General features: G+C 54.7%; 1 protein-coding gene across 3 annotated transcripts; it reads left to right on the top strand.

Moving 5' to 3' along the window:
• The first annotated feature begins 933 nt into the window (after positions 1-933).
• DRG2 (developmentally regulated GTP binding protein 2) lies at positions 934-11,794 on the top strand. 3 transcript variants are annotated; one of them, XM_068907911.1, is made up of 13 exons: positions 934-1,071; positions 3,348-3,508; positions 3,962-4,051; positions 5,254-5,314; positions 6,252-6,342; positions 6,798-6,870; positions 7,021-7,111; positions 7,336-7,433; positions 8,080-8,156; positions 8,645-8,733; positions 9,724-9,782; positions 10,232-10,285; positions 10,372-11,794. In XM_068907911.1, the coding sequence occupies exons 1-13, from the start codon at positions 1,008-1,010 to the stop codon at positions 10,456-10,458; spliced, it is 1,095 nt and encodes a 364-aa protein (XP_068764012.1). In that variant the 5' UTR covers positions 934-1,007; the 3' UTR covers positions 10,459-11,794. The 3 variants fall into 3 exon arrangements, with proteins under 3 accessions (XP_068764012.1, XP_068764013.1, XP_068764014.1); XM_068907912.1 differs by lacking the exon at positions 9,724-9,782 and having other exon boundaries at positions 942-1,071; XM_068907913.1 differs by lacking the exons at positions 7,021-7,111; positions 7,336-7,433 and having other exon boundaries at positions 942-1,071.
• Positions 11,795-19,348: the final 7,554 nt, after the last annotated feature.

Here is a 19,348-nt window from a genome sequence, read left to right as displayed (position 1 = left end):
GGGGTGGTGGGGCGGGGGCTGGGGGGGCGGTGAAGTGGGGCGGGGGGATATGGGGGGGCAGGGGCTGGGGGGGTGGTGAAGTGGGGCGGGGGGATGTGGGGGGGGTGGTGGGGCAGGGGCTGGGGGGGCGGTGAAGTGGGGCGGTGGGGCAGGGACTGGGGGGCGGTGAAGTGGGGCGGGGGGGCGGTGGGGCAGGGACTGGGGGGGCGGTGAAGTGGGGTGGGGGGGCGGTGGGGCAGGGACTGGGGGGGCGGTGAAGTGGGGGATGTGGGGAAAGGCCAAAGCGGGGTGGGGGGACGGTGGGGCAGGGCAGGGGCTGGAAAGGGCAGTAGGGGGCTGTGAGATGGTGGGGGGTGGTAGGGCAGGTCAGGGACTGGGAGGGGTGGTGAAGTGGGGCAGGGAGATGTGGGGGGGGCAGTAGGGCAGGGGCGCTGGGGGGGATGTGGGGGGGTGGGGCTGGGGGGGAGGTGGGGGGGTGGTGGGGCGGGGGCTGGGGGGGCGGTGAAGTGGGGCGGGGGGATGTGGGGGGGGCGGGGGGATGTGGGGGGTTGGTGGGGCAGAGGCTGGGGGGGCGGTGAAGTGGGGCGGGGGGATATGGGGGGGTGGTGGGGCAGGGGCTGGGGGGGCGGTGAAGTGGGGTGGGGGGGTGTAGGGGGGCGGTAGGGGGCTGTGAGGGCGGGCTGGGGGGCGGCAGGGGGATGCGGGGGTGGCTCGGGGGGCTGTGAGGGCGGGCTGGGGGGCGGTGGGGCTGGGGGGGCGGTAGGGGGCTGTGAGGGCGGGCTGGGGGGCGGCAGGGGGATGCGGGGGTGGCTCAGGCGCCGCCTGCCGGCGGGGCGGCCGGAACGCGAGGCGCGGGGCGGCCGGAACGGCCGGAGCGGCGCGGCAGGTGCGCCGGCCCCGCCCGTGCGGGAGGCGGCCCGGACGCTTGAGGCGGGCGGACCGGCCGGCGGCGCTTCCGGCGGGGCGGCGTGCGGGGCCGGGGAGCGGGCCGGGCCGCGCCGCCCGCCATGGGCATCCTGGAGAAGATCTCCGAGATCGAGAAGGAGATCGCCCGCACGCAGAAGAACAAAGGTCCGGGCCGGGCGCGCTGGGGAGCGGGATGGGGAGGCGGCTCGGTTAGGGGGTGGGTTATGGGGGGCTGGGGGGCAGGTTATGGGCTCGGGTGTGGGGTAGGATATGGAGGGACTGGTCTGGGGTATGAGGGGCTGGGGGCAGGTTGGGGGCTGGGGTGTGTGGTGGGATATGAGCGGACTGGGCTGGGGTATGGGGGACTGGGGGGGCTGGTTGGGGGCTGGGTTGTGGGGTGGGATATAGGGAGCTGGGCTGGGGTATGGGGGGCTGGGGGGATGCTTGGGGGGCTGAGGGGCAGCTTGTGGGCCGGGTTGGGGTATGGGGGCTGAGGACAGGTTGGGGGCTGGGGTGTGGGGTGGGATATGGGGGAACTGGGCTGTGGCATGGGGGGTTGGGGGGCTGGGGGGCAGGTTGGGGGCTTGGGTGTGGGGTGGGATATGAGGGGGCTGGGCTGGGGTCTGGGGGGATGCTTGGGGGTCGGGTTGGGGGCTGGGGTGTGGGGTGGGACATAGGGAGCTGGGCTGAGGGGAAGCTTTGGGGGCTGAGAAGCAGCTTGTGGGCTGGGTTGGGGTGTGGGGGCTGAGGGACAGGTTGGGAGCTGGGGTGTGGGGTGGGATATGGGGGAACTGGGCTGGGGCTGGGGGGAATGGTTGGGGGGCTAGAGGGCAGCTTGTGGGCTTGGGTGTGGGGTGGGATATGGGGGAACTGGGCTGGAGTATGAGGGACTGAGGGAGATGGTTGGGGGGATGGTTGGGGGGCTAGGGGGCAGGTTGGGGCCTGGGGTATGGGGGAACTGGCCTGGGGTATGGGGGCCTGAGGAGGATGGTTGGGGGCTGAGCTGCGTTATAGGGGACTGATGGGCAGGTTGGGGGCTGTGGTGTGGTGTGGGATATGGGGTGACCGGGCTGGGGTATGGGGGACTTAAAGGCAGGTTTGGGCTCGGGTGTGGGGTGGGATATGGGGGGACTGGGAGTGTAAGAGGTTGAAGGGGCAGTTGGGTTACAGAGAGAAGAGGTGATGGGTGGTATAAGGATTGTAGGGGATCGGGTATGGGGGCTGAGGTGGGGGGCTGGCTGTGGTGAGGTGAGGCACTGCGGGGGTGGTTGTGGGGCAAAGATATGGGTGGAGGGGAGCGATTTGGGGGCATTGGGATGGGGCTCGGGGCGGGGGGAAGAGGTGATTGGGGATACGAGGCGCCAAGGGGGCGGCTGGGGCGTGGGGCTGGGAATGGAGAGATGCGGGTGTGGCGGGGGTGGTTTGGGAAGCTGAGGTGGGGTTTGGGGGTGCAAGGGCTGAAGAGGAGTTAGGGGGCAGGTCAGGGAGCAGCAGAGTCCGAAGGCCGGGGAGAGGCTGAGGAGGCCGGGGGAATGATTAGAGGCTGGTGTGGGGGAAGAAGGGGTACCCCTGGGGCAGCCTGGGGGGTCAGGGCTGGTCACTGCCACTTTGGGCAGCCCCTTGCTTTCCACCCTGTTGATGGCCTGGCCTGTGCTGGTGGGGAAACCTCGGGCCGCGTGCCTGGAGGAGACGCCGAGCGGGAGCGCTGCGAGCGCCCTCGCGGTCCTTGAAGCTGGGGCAAGGACCCTGCGTGCTGCTGGCACCTGGGCCCGGGGCTGTCTGCCGCAGCCCTTTGCTGCTTCCGGAGGCTTAAATCATAAATAACGGAACAGGAAAAATAGCAAATCCTCTAATGCCCTGGGTTTCTTTTGCTTCTCTGTTACAAAGGAATACCTTTTTTCTGAATTATCTTTTTCCAAATTAGGTGTAAATTCAGATCTTCTGCTAGGAATAAGTCAATAACATGCTTTCATGTGTATCAGCTCTGACTTAAAGGTATCTTTAAAAACTGACAAGAGCAGGGGGAAAAAAATCTTCCATTTCTGCAGTGACAAATATTGCAGGAGTGGTCTTGCTCTGGTGTAAGGAGTGTTTGCCCAAGAGTGACCATTCCCCCTGTGGTGGTCTTGTTCTCCCTGACTGGCTCCTTTCACCTCTGTTTGCTCCTGCACCTGGTCTCCCTCTAGTTTACTCCTTTACCCAGCAATCCTTTTAGCTGCTAGTTTCCCTCAAGCCTGATCTTTTTGTGCAAGTTATTAGCAGATTTGCTTTCGATGGCCGACATTGCAAAAGTTTGTAGAATATCTGAGGGCAGGTTAGTGTGCCCGGCAATAGCTAAAATGCTAAGATCCACAGTGTTCCTTTTTGTGAAGACTCTTATTTCTAGAACTGAATTAGCAGCAACTTTCTGTTAACCAACTGTTGTGTTTGTGTTATTCCAGCTACTGAGTACCATCTCGGCCTGCTGAAGGCAAAGCTTGCAAAATACAGAGCTCAGTTACTAGAACCCTCCAAATCCTCCGCAGCTAAAGGAGAGGGCTTTGATGTGATGAAATCTGGAGATGCCAGGGTGGCACTGATTGGTTTTCCTTCTGTGGGTAAGGTCAGTGAGTATCTCAGCTAATCCTCTACCATGTGCACTTTCCAGGTGTCACCAATCACTGCAAATGCGTTTTTCTAAATGTCAGTTGTCTTTTCTTTCCATTAGTGAACAGAAAGAAAGTTATTGTGCGCTGAGAGCTGAAAGTTAGAGCGAGGGAAAATGGCCCTCTGTCTTGTGTGTGGAGCACTGTGGTACAGCCTGAAACCTGCTCTTGTCCAGCCACAGCACTGCTAAGAAAATGGATGAAAACAGTCTTTCATTCAATTAAAGTCCTGGCTGAGCCACGTTACCGCTTTCATCCCTGCGCCCAGAATAGCCACAACACAGCTTTTAAAAGCCGATCGGTGTCTTCTCAGTGCCGCTGATAAACACTTTTGTATTCTATGTTTTGCTAAACGTTTACCAGTGCTATTGTTTGAGCATCTCTAGTGATGGTGATATCTTGCATTTCAGTCCACGTTTTTGAGTTTAATGACCTCAACTGCCAGTGAAGCTGCGTCTTATGAGTTCACAACCCTGACATGTATCCCAGGAGTCATAGAAGTAAGTAGGAGTCTCCTCCCTGTAGCAGAAGCTAATAGTGGCAAGAAACTGAGATTTGTGAACATGTCTGTTTGCACCAGTTACACTTGTGCTACCACTGGGAAGCGGAAGATAAGAAGCGCAGTGTTGTCCAAAGATCTCTGCTGACTTCTACTTTATAAACTTCAGGCGGTCTTGAGTGTTTGCAGTATCAGGGTCTCTGCAACCTGCAGTGCTGATTTAGCATTTCCATAGGCCACACAGCGCTTCAGGATTGACTGCCTGACTGAGATTTCAGATACTGCAGTTAGACTGACCAGAGCAATAAGACAATTCTCAACTGAATTTTTTATAACCACTATTGGCGCCATTGACCAGATGGCTAGAAACCTGGACAGATTTGTTTTTAATGAAGCTTTAAAAGAGGCAATCTGTACTGTAATCAATTTGGAAAGAAAATACAACTACTCCTGTCCTTGAGGAGTTTTACTAGTGATGCTCTAAGCATCCATCAGTAAAGCAAATGATAAAGGGCATCAAACTGAAAAACATCCAAGAGTAATGGGAAATTTTGGATCAGAATTGAAAGCAAAGTTGACTAATGAAAGCAACTCTATTGGTATTAAAATGAATACAAATATTGTAACACGTTCAAATGTGACCTTTAACTCCAGTCACTTGCTAGAACTTAGGGCTTCACCACAACAGTAGCTTGGAAGCGAATGGCTCTGCAGCTCTGATGAAGAAGAGTCTCCCGTTATTTCCTGGTACTGTAAGACCTGCAACACAGCTGAATAATTCTGATCCTACCAATAAGAGATGGTGACATTGCTTGTTACAGTGCTTTATGTGTTAGACAGAAAAGTAAGTTTTGGTTTTTTTCTTTCTTTTCCATTTCACCAACTCAGGGTAATGCTACTTTTGTGTTGTGCCGGTTCCCTGGTGCTTTGTTGAACCGCAATCATCTGACGCTTTAGGAGGTCAGAACCTAACGTACTGCAGTATGACCCAGAGTTGTTGAAAACTGCTTAATAGGAATTACTCTGGAGATTGCTTCCACAAAATACATTCATCAGCTTTGTGCAAACTTGCCCTGCTCCATCAGGTTCATTCAGTTCCGCTGTCTGCAGGCTTTGGACTTTAGTTCTTGCTTAGAGCTTTCAAAGCGGTTTAGATGCCCTGCACGAGACTTTCAACTTTCCATCCTTCTGTTTCCTTTTCAGTACAAAGGAGCCAATATTCAGCTCTTGGATCTGCCTGGGATCATCGAAGGGGCAGCACAAGGTTGGCCGATCTCTATGTTCATGCAACTTAAGGATTTACTCTCAATAGTGAACTGTTAGCAGGTTTGCTGGGCCAGCACTTCCTGCAGTGGCTTTCCAAATTTTAGAGTTCTTGATCTTGAAAATGAGGCACGGTTCTTATCCCTGAGCTTATGTAAGGTTCTAAATGTAGCAGAAAGATGCTTTTCTGGAGGTGGGAGCCAAAGCAAGCCAGTCACTTCTCACTTTCTTGTATGAATGTTATCTTGCTCATCTGGTAGAGAGGAAATCTAAAGAAAGACACCAGAGAGGCGGAGGGGGAAATTACAGCTAAACAGTAGCTTCTCTTGACTAATCTCCTGAGTTTCTGCCAGTCCTCCCATGACTCCTGATTTTGGGAAGAGATGTTAGCTTTGTCCCTCTGCTTCGTCGCCTCATTGGCTAGTCTTGTCAGAAGAAGCCTTATGAAACTTAGGAAAATTTCCTAATGGTCTCTTCTCGGAGGAATATGGCCTTGTTAATAATTGAGCAGAAGGTGTAGTCTCTCTGCATGGGGACCCTGGGCCCGTATCACTCTTCTGGGTAACCTGTCTTTACCACCTGGAACTGCTATGATCGCACATGTCTGCGAATGCCTGCTCTGCAGGCAGAGATGTCATCTCAACCTGTGCAGCTGTACAGAGACAGCTTTACACTCACTAGTCTGGGTAATGAGGGTAATGAGTGGTGGAGCAGCAGCCGCAAAGAGTATTTGTTTGGGTTTGTGCTGCATGTAAGAGAACAGGAACAGGCCAGATATGCTCCCTCATACGCCCCCCAACAGTTGATTACAGCCAATACAGGACTGCAGGATCTTTTTTCTTGTTTCCAAGCAGCTGTGTGAGGTAGGAGTCCCCATCTGTCAAAGAACTCATAGCTGTTTTCCCTCCCTGATAAACAGTCGTCTCCTCTCTTGTCAGGGAAGGGCAGAGGTCGGCAGGTGATAGCGGTAGCCAGGACGGCAGATGTTGTTATTATGATGCTGGATGCCACAAAGGGTGAAGTACAGAGGTGAGTATGTGCTTCTGGGCGCGTGAGACTGTGGGTTGGCAGGCCAGGATCAAGGGTTCCCATATGCCCAGAGAAAGCATCAGCTCTGTGAAATGGGGCGAGCTGTGCGCGTTTGGGAATAGGTATTTAAGTTCTTGAGTGTGAGATGGAGGTTGTACTCCATTAGAAGCCTGCTGGCTAACTGGGAACAGCATTTACAGTGCTTTCTAGGAGTCTTGTCTCAGGCTTCTCAGCTAAAGGATCCTTCCTGCAGGATGGTTGTTCAGAGATGAGGATGTCATGCTAGATTTCCACCACAGACTTTCTCCTGCATTAGCTGTGGTTGTATGCTGCAGCGCAAGTTTATGTGAAGGCTGTGTCAATATTCAGCTAAAGATGATAGTCAAAAAGGAAACATCTGGCTCTCATTTAACGGAGCTCAGTATAACAGGTGCTAATGTACAGTGTCCCTGCAGGGCCCTGCTGGAGAAAGAACTGGAGTCTGTAGGAATCCGGCTGAACAAAAGCAAGCCAAATATCTATTTCAAGGTGAGATTTCCTGAGGTGCTGCAGCCACAGCTTATGCCCGGCTGCCTAATCAAAAGCAAGATCACTCTTTGTTGCCCCTCGTGTTGGACAGACTGAAGGGGGGCTATGGATTTTGCACCGTTCTTAAGTTGGTTTATGCCCTTTCTGCAGCCGAAAAAGGGTGGAGGCATCTCCTTCAACTCGACTGTAACGTTGACTCAGTGCTCTGAAAAGTTGGTACAACTCATCCTCCATGAATATAGTATCCTTTCCTGAGCTCCAGATCAGCGTCTCACGAGTCAAGTGGTACTTGCTGTGGGGCTATGCCTTTCTGTGTCTCTTTGGTGCTTGCTGGGTTAAGAACAAGCCTGGCTGGTTCTTTCCCTTCCTTGTTCCATTTCCCAGTCGTCCAAGCAAGCTCAGCCAGTTGGCTCGTAGCAGTGTTTAGAAGCGTTGGGTTCTGGGCCTTGACAACGTTCACCTCAGAAATCTTCAATGCTGAGGTTCTCTTTAGAGAGGATTGTTCTCCTGATGAGTTCATCGACGTGATTGTAGGCAACAGGGTCTATATGCCGTGCCTCTATGTGAGTATCTCAGAAACAGCCTGCCTGCTACAGCACCAAGCATCTCCTGGCACTGACTGATCTTGAGCGAGACCGTTCTTTGCTGAAGTAAACTCTAGGCCTTCCTGGTTCCTAAAGCAGTAGCATTTGAGGGTTAAAGAGGTAGAAAACACTACTCAACAGGGAGCTTTTTACTAACTTTTACGCGTGCAGCTGCACTGTATGTGTGTTCCCTGTGCCCTCTTGTGGCTGATTGCCGTGGAGCAGCAGCGAGCTGTGTGTGTTGGTGGCATGGGGTTTGCTTGCATGGCACAGGTGCTGCTGCAAGTTCTGCATTTGATTTTTCATGAACGATCCTGTGTGCCGGAATTCACTTAACGATGCTGCTTGATAGTGGCTGGGTTTATAATGAAATCCAAGATGCTGGAGAATATATCCCAAGCCATCCCAAGCAGAGAACTCTAGAAGGCCCAAACTTATGTTTAGGCTTCTGAGCCTTAGCAGTTTATTCTACTAAAAACCTTGGCCCACCCTCTGTTGGGCATGATCTGTGTTTCTGTACCAAATGCCAGAACTGCCTTGTTACACTTGCATGTACGCGTTTTCCTTCCTTATAGAGTTGCTGAATTGATTTCCTGAAGGCTATATTGTTTTTCCTTTGGCTTAGGTTTATAACAAGATTGACCAGATATCTATGGAGGAGGTGGATCGTCTTGCTCGGAGACCCCACAGTGTTGTAATCAGGTAGGATTGCTTATGGCTGTCATAAGGCTGTTTTATGGCATTTTATGGCTGTTTTATGCATTGGCCCAGACAGTTTGGTCGTTCATTTCACACCCCTTTCTCTAGCTTTTCCTCCAAGGAGGAGCTTCTCCCTAGGCCACTTCTGGCTGCTGGGGCGAGAAATAGAGGGCCGCAATGCAGCATTTCCAGGGCTGCCTTCCCCTGGAGAGGGAGGCTGCCTGGCTGCCTCACACTGTCTGCAGGCCAGAATAAACCAGTCTAGCTCGTTCCCTTAGAAGTACTGATATATCTGACTGGGGCTTTGCTGCTTCAAAGCTGCTTTCCGCTCTGAAAGCTCTGTTTGTTTCACCTTGTGTTTTTCCTCTACTGACCTCATTAGACACTTTTCCCCTTGTTCCCTAGCACTTTAATAAGCTGTTGCAGCTTGCTCTTCTGGGTCTCTAAATCACAGCAGCAGTAAACACTGAGATGTTTGTGGTGTTTTGCAGCTGTGGCATGAAACTGAATCTGGATTACTTGCTGGAGAAGCTCTGGGAATACCTTGCGCTTACCTGCATCTACACCAAGAAACGAGGACGTAAGCGGACGTTAGCTGAACTGAGGGTTTGAAAAAGCACAAAGGGCTGGTGGGCACCAAGCACGCACAGGCTGCCAGAGGTGTTTGAATGCCTGGCTGTCTGGGATCTCTTCTGTCTTGGAGGTGCTGCAATTACACTCTCCTGACCAGTCTTCAGCGTTAGCTCTTGGGAAATGCTTTTGTTCCATCTGACCCAGCCTTGCGTGTATCCCATTACAGCCCTCCTGTTCTCTCTTAACAGTAGAAGGGCTGAATTTTCACAAGACTTTGCATGATAATAACATAAGGAAATAAAGTTTGCAAGTTCTTGTTTTCCCTCTTTGAATAGCTATTATATACACTCTGTGATGAGCTGTGCAGGTGATTGCTACCCAGAAAAGGTCTCTTGTTCCCTCGGGGGGAGGTCTGGTGATTCCCATGCTGGGCTCCTGAGGCTCAGCCGTGCCTTTGAACCCTTCTTTTGCTTTACAGCTCACTTGCAGCTTTGTCTAGTGGTGAAGGCACATCTATAGCTTCTTCCCTTTCAAAGACCTTTCTCCTGTTTGGTTGTGGGTGGCTGTGACTCTGAACTGGGTGGATGTGAGGAGAGTAAGGAACTGTCTGTGAGCTTGTTAAGCTGTGAAACCTTGGGGATTTTACAGAAAAGTCCCGAGTGGTTCCGTTTAATTTAGGCTTGTGTGTTTTGACTTTGGCTTTTTTGCTTGTCGTTTAAGACAAGTATTTGGAATGGAGTTGGAGCAGGTGAATTGTGAGGAAGCAGTTGACTGTGTGATATGGGTAACCGTGCTTGTGGGTACTGGAGTGTCTACAGAACCAGTTTGATGCTTTGATCAAGTACCTGGATGGCTGTTCTGTCTGGGAGGCCGCTCGCAAGTGAGGAGGAATTTGGGAGTATTAAGCACAAAGCAACGTGAGATGGTGTCGGCATGTTAGAACACGTTTGATGGAAAGCCAGTGCTGTTTTTTCCCCTCTCTTCTGCTTTCCCATAGAGAGACCAGACTTCACAGATGCCATTATTCTACGGAAAGGGGCCTCTGTGGAGCATGTGGTAATTTCTCGTATCTTTTACATTTACTTGGCAGCAGAAGGCAGGATCCTCTTGGAGTCTGCTGTGGTATATTTGTGCTTTGTAAAGGTTGGGATGTGTCAATATTTTGTTGGGCTTCTCCTTTTGTTATCTTGACTTGTTTCATCTGCCTTGGGTTTCTTTCCTAGCTGCTAATGTTTGTAATAAATGGGAGAGAACAAAAGCTACTTAATGCAGGCCAATGAAAAAGCACCTGGAAGTAGTGAATGGGGATTTATGTGGACTAGTAATTCCTGTATTTCTGTTCTGTATTCTTTAAAGTGCTGGAAAAAGCCAGTTAACTGGCTCCTAAAGTCACTGCTGTAATTTCTGACATGGATCTGAGTTGCTTCTAGTTCCTGGGTATTAAGCAAGTTGTTTGCAAAATAGCATCACTAAACTGTCTAATAATCTGTCTGTCTGTCTTGCAGTGCCATCGAATTCACAGATCATTAGCCAGCCAGTTCAAATATGCCTTGGTGTGGGTAAGTGCGTAACAGCCAGTGAAATCCCTGTCCTTCTGCCGCTCTGACAGGTTTGCTCCTAACCCCCTCTTCCTTTTGCTTTAAAGGGGACAAGCACAAAATACAGTCCTCAAAGAGTGGGCTTAACTCATATGATGGAGCATGAAGATGTCATTCAGATTGTCAAGAAGTAACCCTCTTTGCTGCTCTTTGCTGGTGCCTGGCCTTGTCTTAATCACTAGAATTGGAACTGACCACATAAAAGCAAAACAAAACAAAAAAGAAAAAAAAGAAAAAAGGGAGATGTGTTCCACAGCCAAGAAAGCAAGAATGCTTCTGTGAAGCTCGTTCCCTTGGAGAAAGGCAGAGAATGAGGCTACTCTACTTGCAGGTGGGGATGGGAGAGATGGGTTTCCATCTTGCAGCGTTTCAAGTGAGGTAATATCTCCTAAATAAAAAAGGAGCCCGTTCTTCTAGGACATAGCGCCTAGAGCTAACAACCTCCTGCCCCTAGCAGGGTTTGCATGCGTGTCCATCTTTTAACCTTCCAGTGGTTTGCTCAACCAGTGGGAAGTTTATGGGTTTGTGCGAGCAAATTTGGCCCGGTGCTTTGGGACAGGGAAACCAGGACTGGGGGAGTGTTACTGATGTTTTGCTGTGTGTCCATTCATTTAATGTAAGCATTTGAAATGGAAATATCTGAAGTGGAAACAAAGTTCTCCCTCCCCTGCTCGCTGGACATGTTGCCTCTACAGCTTCCACCGAGGGCGACTTCAGTCTCTGTATCTGAGACGACCCTCAGCTAATTGATAATGGTCTCACCTCAATTATATTAAAACCTGGCACTCGGTGCCTCGTGTTAGCTCTGCAGTAAGGTTTATAGGACATCTGGTCCGATTGGTACTACCAAGAGAGGTGAGAAATGAAACCTTGCTAAGGAATGATTGACCTGGCCAAACTGCAGCAAGGTACGATCAAAGAGCCATAGGCTGCAGTGAGGATTTACTTCCGGCATATCATTGGTCCAAGAAGTTACCTTGGGAGTTTACTACTTTGCTCTTATCCTGTCCATTAGTCCCCAAGAGTATTGCTGGAGATCTGCTTCTTTCTCAGTCATGCACCTAAATTCCGGTAACAGCTCTTTGAGCCTGAAGTACCATCCCATGCCAAGGGTTTCACCCCAGCCCTGTTAAATAATATTGCTTGTATGGATTTTTTTCATCGGAATTTGGGGATTTTTCTAATCATGCTTTTTCATTGAATATTGATGCTTACCAGTTTGGAGTGCCTGATAGAGAACAGCTCTTTTCTTCTAGGATCAAGAGCTGCACATAGCTTTTATTTTCTTTCATTGAAAAAGGGTTCAGTCTGATGTGGGCTCTTAACTGCGAGGACAAGTCTGATAGCAGACTTGTCTGAGCCGGGCCCCTTCCCTCTCTTTTGTGCTCCTCCCCACCCTTCCCAAAGTAATCAAACAGAAATGGAAGGAATATTTTATTTGAGAAAATAAAAGTTGCTATTTCATGTGAATTGTACATGTCTACCTGCAGTTGTTAGATAGTTTGTTGTGTTTTCTAGATCTCTTTTCTACCTTTGGTCAACTGAGGAACCCTGCCTGGATGCTGTTGCAAGAGGCTGTAGGGTGGAATAGGTTGTGCAGTGGCTGAGAGAGTGGCTCTGAGGTTGGAAAGGACCTAGATGAGGTGTGATGGGAGCTAAATAGATAATATACACAATACCCAAGCTAAGAAGGTGACTTTGAACTCTGTAGTTTCCCTTTGTTGTTCCTGACTTTGCTCACAGCTGGAATGCAGAGCAAATCCCGGCCGTGGTGGAACCTAGCGGAGAATGAGCTCCAAATTAGCTGCATTATGCCTGAGCTGACTTTAGAAAGCAGGCGCTTCTCTGTGTGAATTGGGTGGGATGCCGTTCCAGCACATTAACTTGCCCTTTAAATTTCCTGTGAAGGTTGCACAGGCAGAGCTTCCTGCACAAAGAGTTCTTTTGGTTTCAGTTTGTCCCTGAGTTTCTGACTTTTAACCCCAAACCAAGGGGCCTGCAATGGCCCAGCGTAAGAAACGGACAGCCAGAATTGCTAACTCTGCTTCATCCTCAAGCCAGGTAGTGTGTAGAATGGGAAAATGGATGATGCTTGCGTGAATCTGAAATGCAAAGTATTATGTTCTAATACATGTTCTTATTCAGTTAGTACCTACCTCTCAGCGTGCTCCAGTTTCAAATTGAGTGGTCCAGTGGGCCGTTGTTAAAAACCTCCATCTAATTAGCCTCATTCTTCATTTAAGAAATTAGGCGTTTTCTTATCCTGTTCAGAATGAACTGATGTGTGATTAAACTTGGTATAGGGAAGGAGTAAAAATAGTTAAATCAAAGAAGCTAACTTCTTTTTTTTAAGCAAGAGTAGCTTTTTTTTTTTTGCAGACAAGTTTGAAGCTGTATCTGGAAATACGTGCATTTAATTGCACACTGTGTTCATTCTTCCAGACGGCTTCCCTAAGTGCTCTACACACTGACATTAAAAGCTGCAAACACTGCAGTTCAGTGCAAGAGCAGCTTTGCCTGAAGATCTCTCCCAATCCTGGAGAAGCAAGGTACTGAGGGGGGAAAGTCTACTCCAGCGTTAGTATTGCTTCAGAGCCTGATTTAGCTCCTAGAGCCGCCTCCTGAGGCCGATGGGAATCGGTCAGACCCCTTGTTAGCTGCGTGAGAGAGCTAGCGAGGGGGGATGCGGTCAGAGACCCTTTGCTGAGCGTTCCTGGGGAAAAGCAAGCGCTCTTTCCCATCGAGGAGGAGGGGGTGCCGCTCATTCTAGCGGGCAGGAGCTGTGGTTTTGCCCCCCAAGAAGCACGATGCTGCCTTTTCCGACGCAGAAGGGAAGGCTTAGCTGGATGAGACTTTCCGAGGAGGCAGATCTGCCCTCAGCAGCCTGGCTGGATTGCCGGCTGCTGTTCTGCATTGCAGCCCTCTGCCGTTTCTCTGCTCTTTCAGCTTGCTCTGGTTTCATTAGCACTGTGCCCACCTCCCGAAGGGCTGCGCTGATTCCCGCCTTGTCCCTGGGCCGGCTTTGTTTGTGGAGCGCAGCTGCGCGTCGCTGCAGAGTGACGCTCCAGGTGTGAAGTGGAGTGGATCGGATTTGACACAGTCCATCAGCTACCCTCCATCTAGTCCTGGAAACAGTGAAGGCCCAAGGCGTGCTCTGTTTAAAATGCCTGTTCCAGGCAATCAAGCAGGTTTGATTGGCTGAACACTCCTTTTATAATTTAATTTAGTCAGGAATCGTTTGCAAGGTAATAAAAAGAGACTCTGACTCCAAATACATTCATTTAATTCAATGAGAGACAGTTACTGCTGTGGGCTTGCCTCAGCCAGCTTCCCTCACCCCATCACGCTGACATCTTAAAGCGCTGCTCAGGGCTGTATATAAGAGTCACGATCCGCAGTGACAGCTTAATTGTTTCAAATGCTGACAAGGGTCACCCCCAACCAGCCATCACGCGTTGTGTAGAGCCAGAGAGGAGGATTTATGGCTGGCAAATACTTTTGAATTCCTCTGGTTGTGCCTGCTAAATGATGAACCCGCCCCTTGGGGATTGGGGCTATTGATTGTAATTTGCAGTTAAGCCCTCGCTTTCTGAGGAATCAGCATAATAAATACCCACCGCATAGCTGCAGGGATGCAGCTCAGAGTTCGCCTTTGCCTGGAGGAGCCTGAGCTGGGGCTCGCCCCTTGGGGAGAAAGGAAAAGCAAGCTGAGATTTTCCCGGCGCGGGCTGGGCAGCGCTCGCTCCCGGTGCCCCAGCGCGTGGAAGGCTGTGGACCCCGTGCCGGCAGCGCTCGCTCCCGGCTGACGGTCCCGGCCCCATGAAGCAGGACCCAGTGCTGGGGAGGAGGATGAAGCTTTTCAAACGCTCTTTGGCCTGCTGATCTCAGGCTGAAGGTGGCAGCGGGGAAACACTCTGCTCATCCCAGGGTGGAGAGGGCACCAGTACTGTCGAGATAAGGGGAGCTGATGCCTCCATCTAGATCCCTTCTCTGTGCCAGGCCTGGGGGTGGCTGGAGAGCCCGTCCGGTCCTGCCCTCCTTTGGAGAGGGTCATGCGTGGGGTGCTGTGATTTCTCTTCCCAGATCTGCTTCAGCTGAGGGGAAGGAGTGGGTCAGGGCCCTTCACCAGCTGTTTGTGACGATGTGCGTGACCTTGAGAGATGATGCTGATCTGTCTACACCCCAGGAGGGAAGGGGCTGCGGGACCGTCTAGCTGCGTCCCTGGGAAGGAAGGGACCGGGACAGAGCTGACTGCCCCTCGCTCCTCCAGCCGCTCCATCCCTGATATTCCCTGGCTCTGCACAGGGGCGATTAGCTCCCGTCTCTCTGCTCGTGAGTGGAGATGAGAATAATAGCAGTCATCAAATATGCATCGGGCAGCAGCAGCCGGCAGCCGCCTTGCAGCAAACGTGGTCCTGCGGGCACCAGAGGAGTGACGGTCCCCAGAGGACAGTGAGGCCAAGAGCGTGACACCGTCAAAGCCAGGGGCTTTGGGCAGCGCCCAGCCAGCCTGGCGCCATGTGGGTGAGCTAGGCTACCCCAGGTGAGTGGCCGTGGGTCCTTGAGCCGGGCAGCGCGTTCCTCGGGCTCGGGGAGGCCGCGATGGCTTGGCTGAGATGCCGGGAGAGAGCTTGTGCGGGATGCTGGCCTTCGAGGTGGAAGCCTTCCACTAACGCTGCAGCGTGGGGCAAGGCCTCTGGATCAGGTCATGTCCTCCTCGCTCGCCTCCAGTTGTCCCTTCCTGTCTCCTTGCAGCCTTTAACCCCCCATCTCACCTTCGAACTTGCACCTTCCCCAGAGCCGCAGCATTGCCACAGTCCTTCAAAGCAGAGCTCCTCACTGTCCTCCCTAAAGGCCCCATCCTTCACCCATGAGCATCTGCCCCTTGTCTCCTATCACCCCTTCCCCAAATTCCTTTCACCTTGGAGATGTTTTACCCCCAGGAAACCTCTCTGGCCCAGTGGCTGATGCCGCTGAGGTCTGCAGGGCTCCCTGGGCTCAGCTCTGTGGTTGGGGTGAAGACGGTCCACAGCTGTGACCTGTTCCCAGACGGCTCTGGGGCCAGGCCTTGGCGAGGGCAGGCCAGATGGTTTAGTGCTAATGCCGGGATGCGTCGCTCCCAGCCGGTCACCGCTCCACAGCATCTGCGCCGACCTCCCTCCCCTGGATAACGCTTCCCTGGTGGGCAGGTTTCACTGTCCAAGCGGCAGCCGGTGGCAGGGAACGGCTGTGCCCGCAGGCTGCGTGCATCGCCTGGGCGCCGCCGCTCCCGCTTCTTCCCTGGCTCCGTGGGGGGAGGAAGACCGGGGGGAGATTAGATGGAGGTGGCAGTTCCTCTGCCCAGGCAGGGTGACACATCCCGCTGTCCAGGCTGCTCTCCCTGGGGGCGCAGACGAGGTGGAGGAGATGGCTCAGCGGCGCAGAAAATCCCCAGCCTGCGGGGCTTGGCTCTGCAGGGGCCCAGCCAGCGGGGCCTGAGCGGGGCCGTGGTGGGAGGCAGGCGCCTCCGCGATGGGATGCAGCCGGGCTGGGGGTGAGTGCCCTCCCTCAGGGCTCCTCGTGGGACCCAGAGCCGCTGGTTCAGCCGTGTGATGGATGCTCAGGGCAGCACGGAGACCCGCCGACGCCTGGGCGGCCAGGGGGCTGTGCTGCCATCGTGTTGCTGCAACAGCAGAGCCTGATGCTGGAAGGGGCTAGTTTGCCCTGGGGGCCCTGGTGTCCCTGGAGCTCATGGCTGAAGAGGTGAGAGCTGCGACGGGGCTGCTCCGCATGCGCGTAGGCGTTAGAAGCGGCAAAACTACAATGCCCGGGCAGGGGGGCAGCGCATCCTGTGCTGCTCCATCAGCTCTGAGAAATCCCGCATCCGAAGGTGCGCGCGGCCGGAGCAGCAGCCGGCCGGCTCGCTGGGCAGGGGCCGGTGCGCAGAGCTCCCGCAGGGCCGGCCGTCCCAGCGGGCACGGGCGCCCGCGCTCCGGCTGTAACAGGAAGCAGGCTGTAAGCGGACACGGGGTCAGCCCCTAACCACAGCCCTGCTGGAGACGGCGGAGCTGCCTCCGATGCCGCGCGGCTCCCCGGGAGCGCTGCCTCACCGATGCCAGGAGCCAAAAGGTACGGTCCCCGGGCAGCCGCGTGTCGCGCCATGCCGCGCTGGGGCGGGCGAAGCAAGAACCCAGCGGCCAAAGCCTCCCTCGTCTCTGCGCGCCGGCGTCGCCTTGCCTGTCTCTCCGTGCTCAGCCTCGCGCTCCGCTGCCCTGGCCGAATCGCTGGGGCGAGGAGGCGAGGGTGCCTGGGCGCTGGGGCGGGTTTTCCCAGCTTGGCCCCATGGCTGGTGCTGTTCAGGGTTGATGGGGTTGGTGGCATCTTCTCCCGAAGCGCTGGTCCCCATTGCCACCCCAGCGAGTCTTCGGTGCTGGGGTTGCACCCAGTGAGGCTGCCCTGGGCTGGCAGCCTCCCCCAGCTCCCTGCTCGGTCCCTCTGCCGGATGCGGCTGTGCCCAGGACCACGGAAACAGCCGCGTGGTGCGGGCGCTGTGTAGTTCTGGTTTCATGGCCTGTGGAGCCAAGGTGGCGTGTTCTAGCTCTGCGGGGAACCCACTGCAACATCCAGCATCACCCATGTCCCCAGTCAGCTCCTGCTGTGCCACTGTCCCCCAGGTGCCTTGGCACATGGGCGCCCTTCTCCAGCTCTGCCAGGGCAGCTGTGGCAAAGGCAGGAGCTGGACGCTGCACCCGTGGATGGAGGGCAGGGGCCTGGCTGTCCTGGGGAAGCGAAGGGACCCGGGGAGGTGGGGAGGGCAGGACGGGGGTGTTTGGGCTCTGGGGCTGAGGAGAGGCAGTGCCTGCACGGGGCTAAGCTGGCTGGGCTGGGGCCAGGCCGTGAGCTCTACCTCGCCCTCTCTTGCTCTGCCTATCTCAATATTTCCCCCTGGAGAGCTCTTATCGCGGGCAGGCACTGCCGCGCTCATGGGCACGGCCATGGCAACGGCGGGGGGAGCCCTGCTGGCACCACAGGGCACGGAGAGCACCAGTGGTCCCTGCTCGGCCCTTCCCTGTCCTTCCCTCCCAGGCTCCCTGGCCAGCCCTGGCTCTCTGGCTCCATGCAAGGCAGCTGGATGGAGGAAGGGACCACGTGAGGTGGTGGGATGGAGGTAGGGAACATGCAGGGCAGCGGGGATGGAGGTAGGGATGCAGGGGAGCTTCCCACCACCCCAGGGACCCCACTTGCTTGCGGCTAACAGCTCCCCTGGGAAAAGGCTCTGGGCTCTGCAGGGCTTGGCCAGGAGCAGGAGCTTGGCGAGGGATGGGGCTCTGCTGCGCGGCGGTTCCCTTCCGTGGGGTGACTCAGGTGCGGTGAGGTGCTGATGCCAGCCAGACTGCCCCAGAGTGGGGCTCTCCTGGTCCTGGCTGGTCACAGCTGATGGGCTTTGATCCAGAGGATGCTGCTGGTTGCTGGGTTTGCCTTGCTGCCTTCACAGCTCTCACCTCCTACTCCTCATCCCATGAGTCTCCTGAATTACCCCCACAAGGGGGTTGAGTAGATGCCACCTCCACTTGCCACCAGCCTCTGTAAACAGGCAGCAAACTCGCATCACCACTGCTTAAACTTTCATGAATTTGCAGCCATGGGAATCTAGGCCTGGCATTAACATTTGATGTGGTCGGCCACCCTGCTGTTAACATTTGATGTGGTCACCCTGCTGCTGGGCACGTGCGCATGCAAACGCGCCGCCGGCACTGCTGCAGGGCACACGTGTGCAGCACACGCGGCACGCGCAGACGCGCTCGACAGCCATGTGCAGACTTGCATGGTGCCCTGCGTGCGTGCACACGTCCTCCACAGTTCCAGCCCTACACGGGCCATAGGGTGCACCCACTGTTGTGTGTCACCCACGCAGCCTGCAGGAGCCAGGCCAGCTCGTTTCTCATTGCCCCTTCCTGGCAAGGATGGGCAGCTTGGTCCCACTCCAGGTTAGCGGCATCGGGTTCCTCCTCTGCGGCTCTCCCCTTGGCCATGATCCCAGTGCCAGGGGCGGCATGTGCCTGGGTCCTGCAAAATTGCCTCGTTTTTCTTGGTGCCTTGGTCTGGCTTTGCGGCGCCAAACAGGGTCTTTGTGCTTTGTCCTCCTCCGAGTTAAGAAGAGGCTGATTTCCCAGGAGAGGGAGCAGAGTGCCCCAAGGTGCAGGAAGATCACAGGGTCTGGTTTTGGGTCAGTCACTTTCAATTATGATGCTTGTACCCTTATGAAGCCATTAACATCCCAGTTTTGGAGCTGGCCTTGGAGTCTGAAATGCTCAAGGAAGGATGAGCAAACTCTTGGCTCTTGGCTGGGATCAGCCCCTGGAAAAGAGCTGCTGGCTGTGGCTCAGGGTGTTATTCCCAGGGCGCAGAGGTGGTTGTGCCTGGGGGCTCAGACCTCGCAGCGTCCTGCAGAAAGCCGAGGGGACGCAGGGGCCGGGCCCTGCCGGGGGTGCAGCAGGATGCTCCGCACCACATGGGACCCGTGGCAGAGGCAGTTTCTTGTCTTCCATCTTGCGTCTCCTTTGGAAAAGTCTCCAGGCAGGAGTGGCCCTTGCATTATTCATACGGCTGTGAGCCCAGGAGATATGGTTACAGCTGGTAGCCCAGCTGCGAGCAACTCGGCTGCTTAACTCACGCTGTAGGAGGCAGGAGGCAGCTCCAGGGCCAGTCTGAGCCACGGGCACTGGGGCTGGCCCCAGGGACATGCCACGCACGGTCCCCTGGGTGGCACCGGGGAGCAGCCCGGGCACCCCAGCATGAGAGGGCTGCAGCCGGCCGAGGGACCTGGGCACGTGCCCCACCGAAACTGGGCACAGGTAAATACCCCCCTACAGCAGGCACCTGGCGTGGGGGCCGCGGGGTCAGGCCTTGCCAGCAGCTGGGCTGCTGCAGAGCCCTTGCCACGCGGCAGCGGTGGGAGCACCGGGTCAGGAGCCGCCTCGTGCCGGCACAGGGCATCGCTGCTGTGCGGGCCCTCCTGGGGCCGGGCTGCTGGAGCAGGCGCGA

Source organism: Struthio camelus, chromosome 15, assembly GCF_040807025.1.
Source record: "Struthio camelus isolate bStrCam1 chromosome 15, bStrCam1.hap1, whole genome shotgun sequence".
NCBI lineage: Eukaryota > Metazoa > Chordata > Aves > Struthioniformes > Struthionidae > Struthio > Struthio camelus.
Note: the sequence above shows the minus strand (reverse complement) of the source record. Positions and strands in the feature narration are given on the sequence as shown.

Bases quoted from the DNA above. Each gene is read 5' to 3' on its own strand.
- DRG2 (XM_068907911.1), top strand. From the start codon at position 1,008: ATGGGCATCCTGGAGAAGATCTCCGAGATCGAGAAGGAGATCGCCCGC. The intron at 4,052-5,253 runs GTAAGTAGGAGT...TTTCCTTTTCAG, and splicing joins GTATCCCAGGAGTCATAGAA to TACAAAGGAGCCAATATTCA. The intron at 8,734-9,723 runs GTAAGCGGACGT...GCTTTCCCATAG, and splicing joins CTACACCAAGAAACGAGGAC to AGAGACCAGACTTCACAGAT.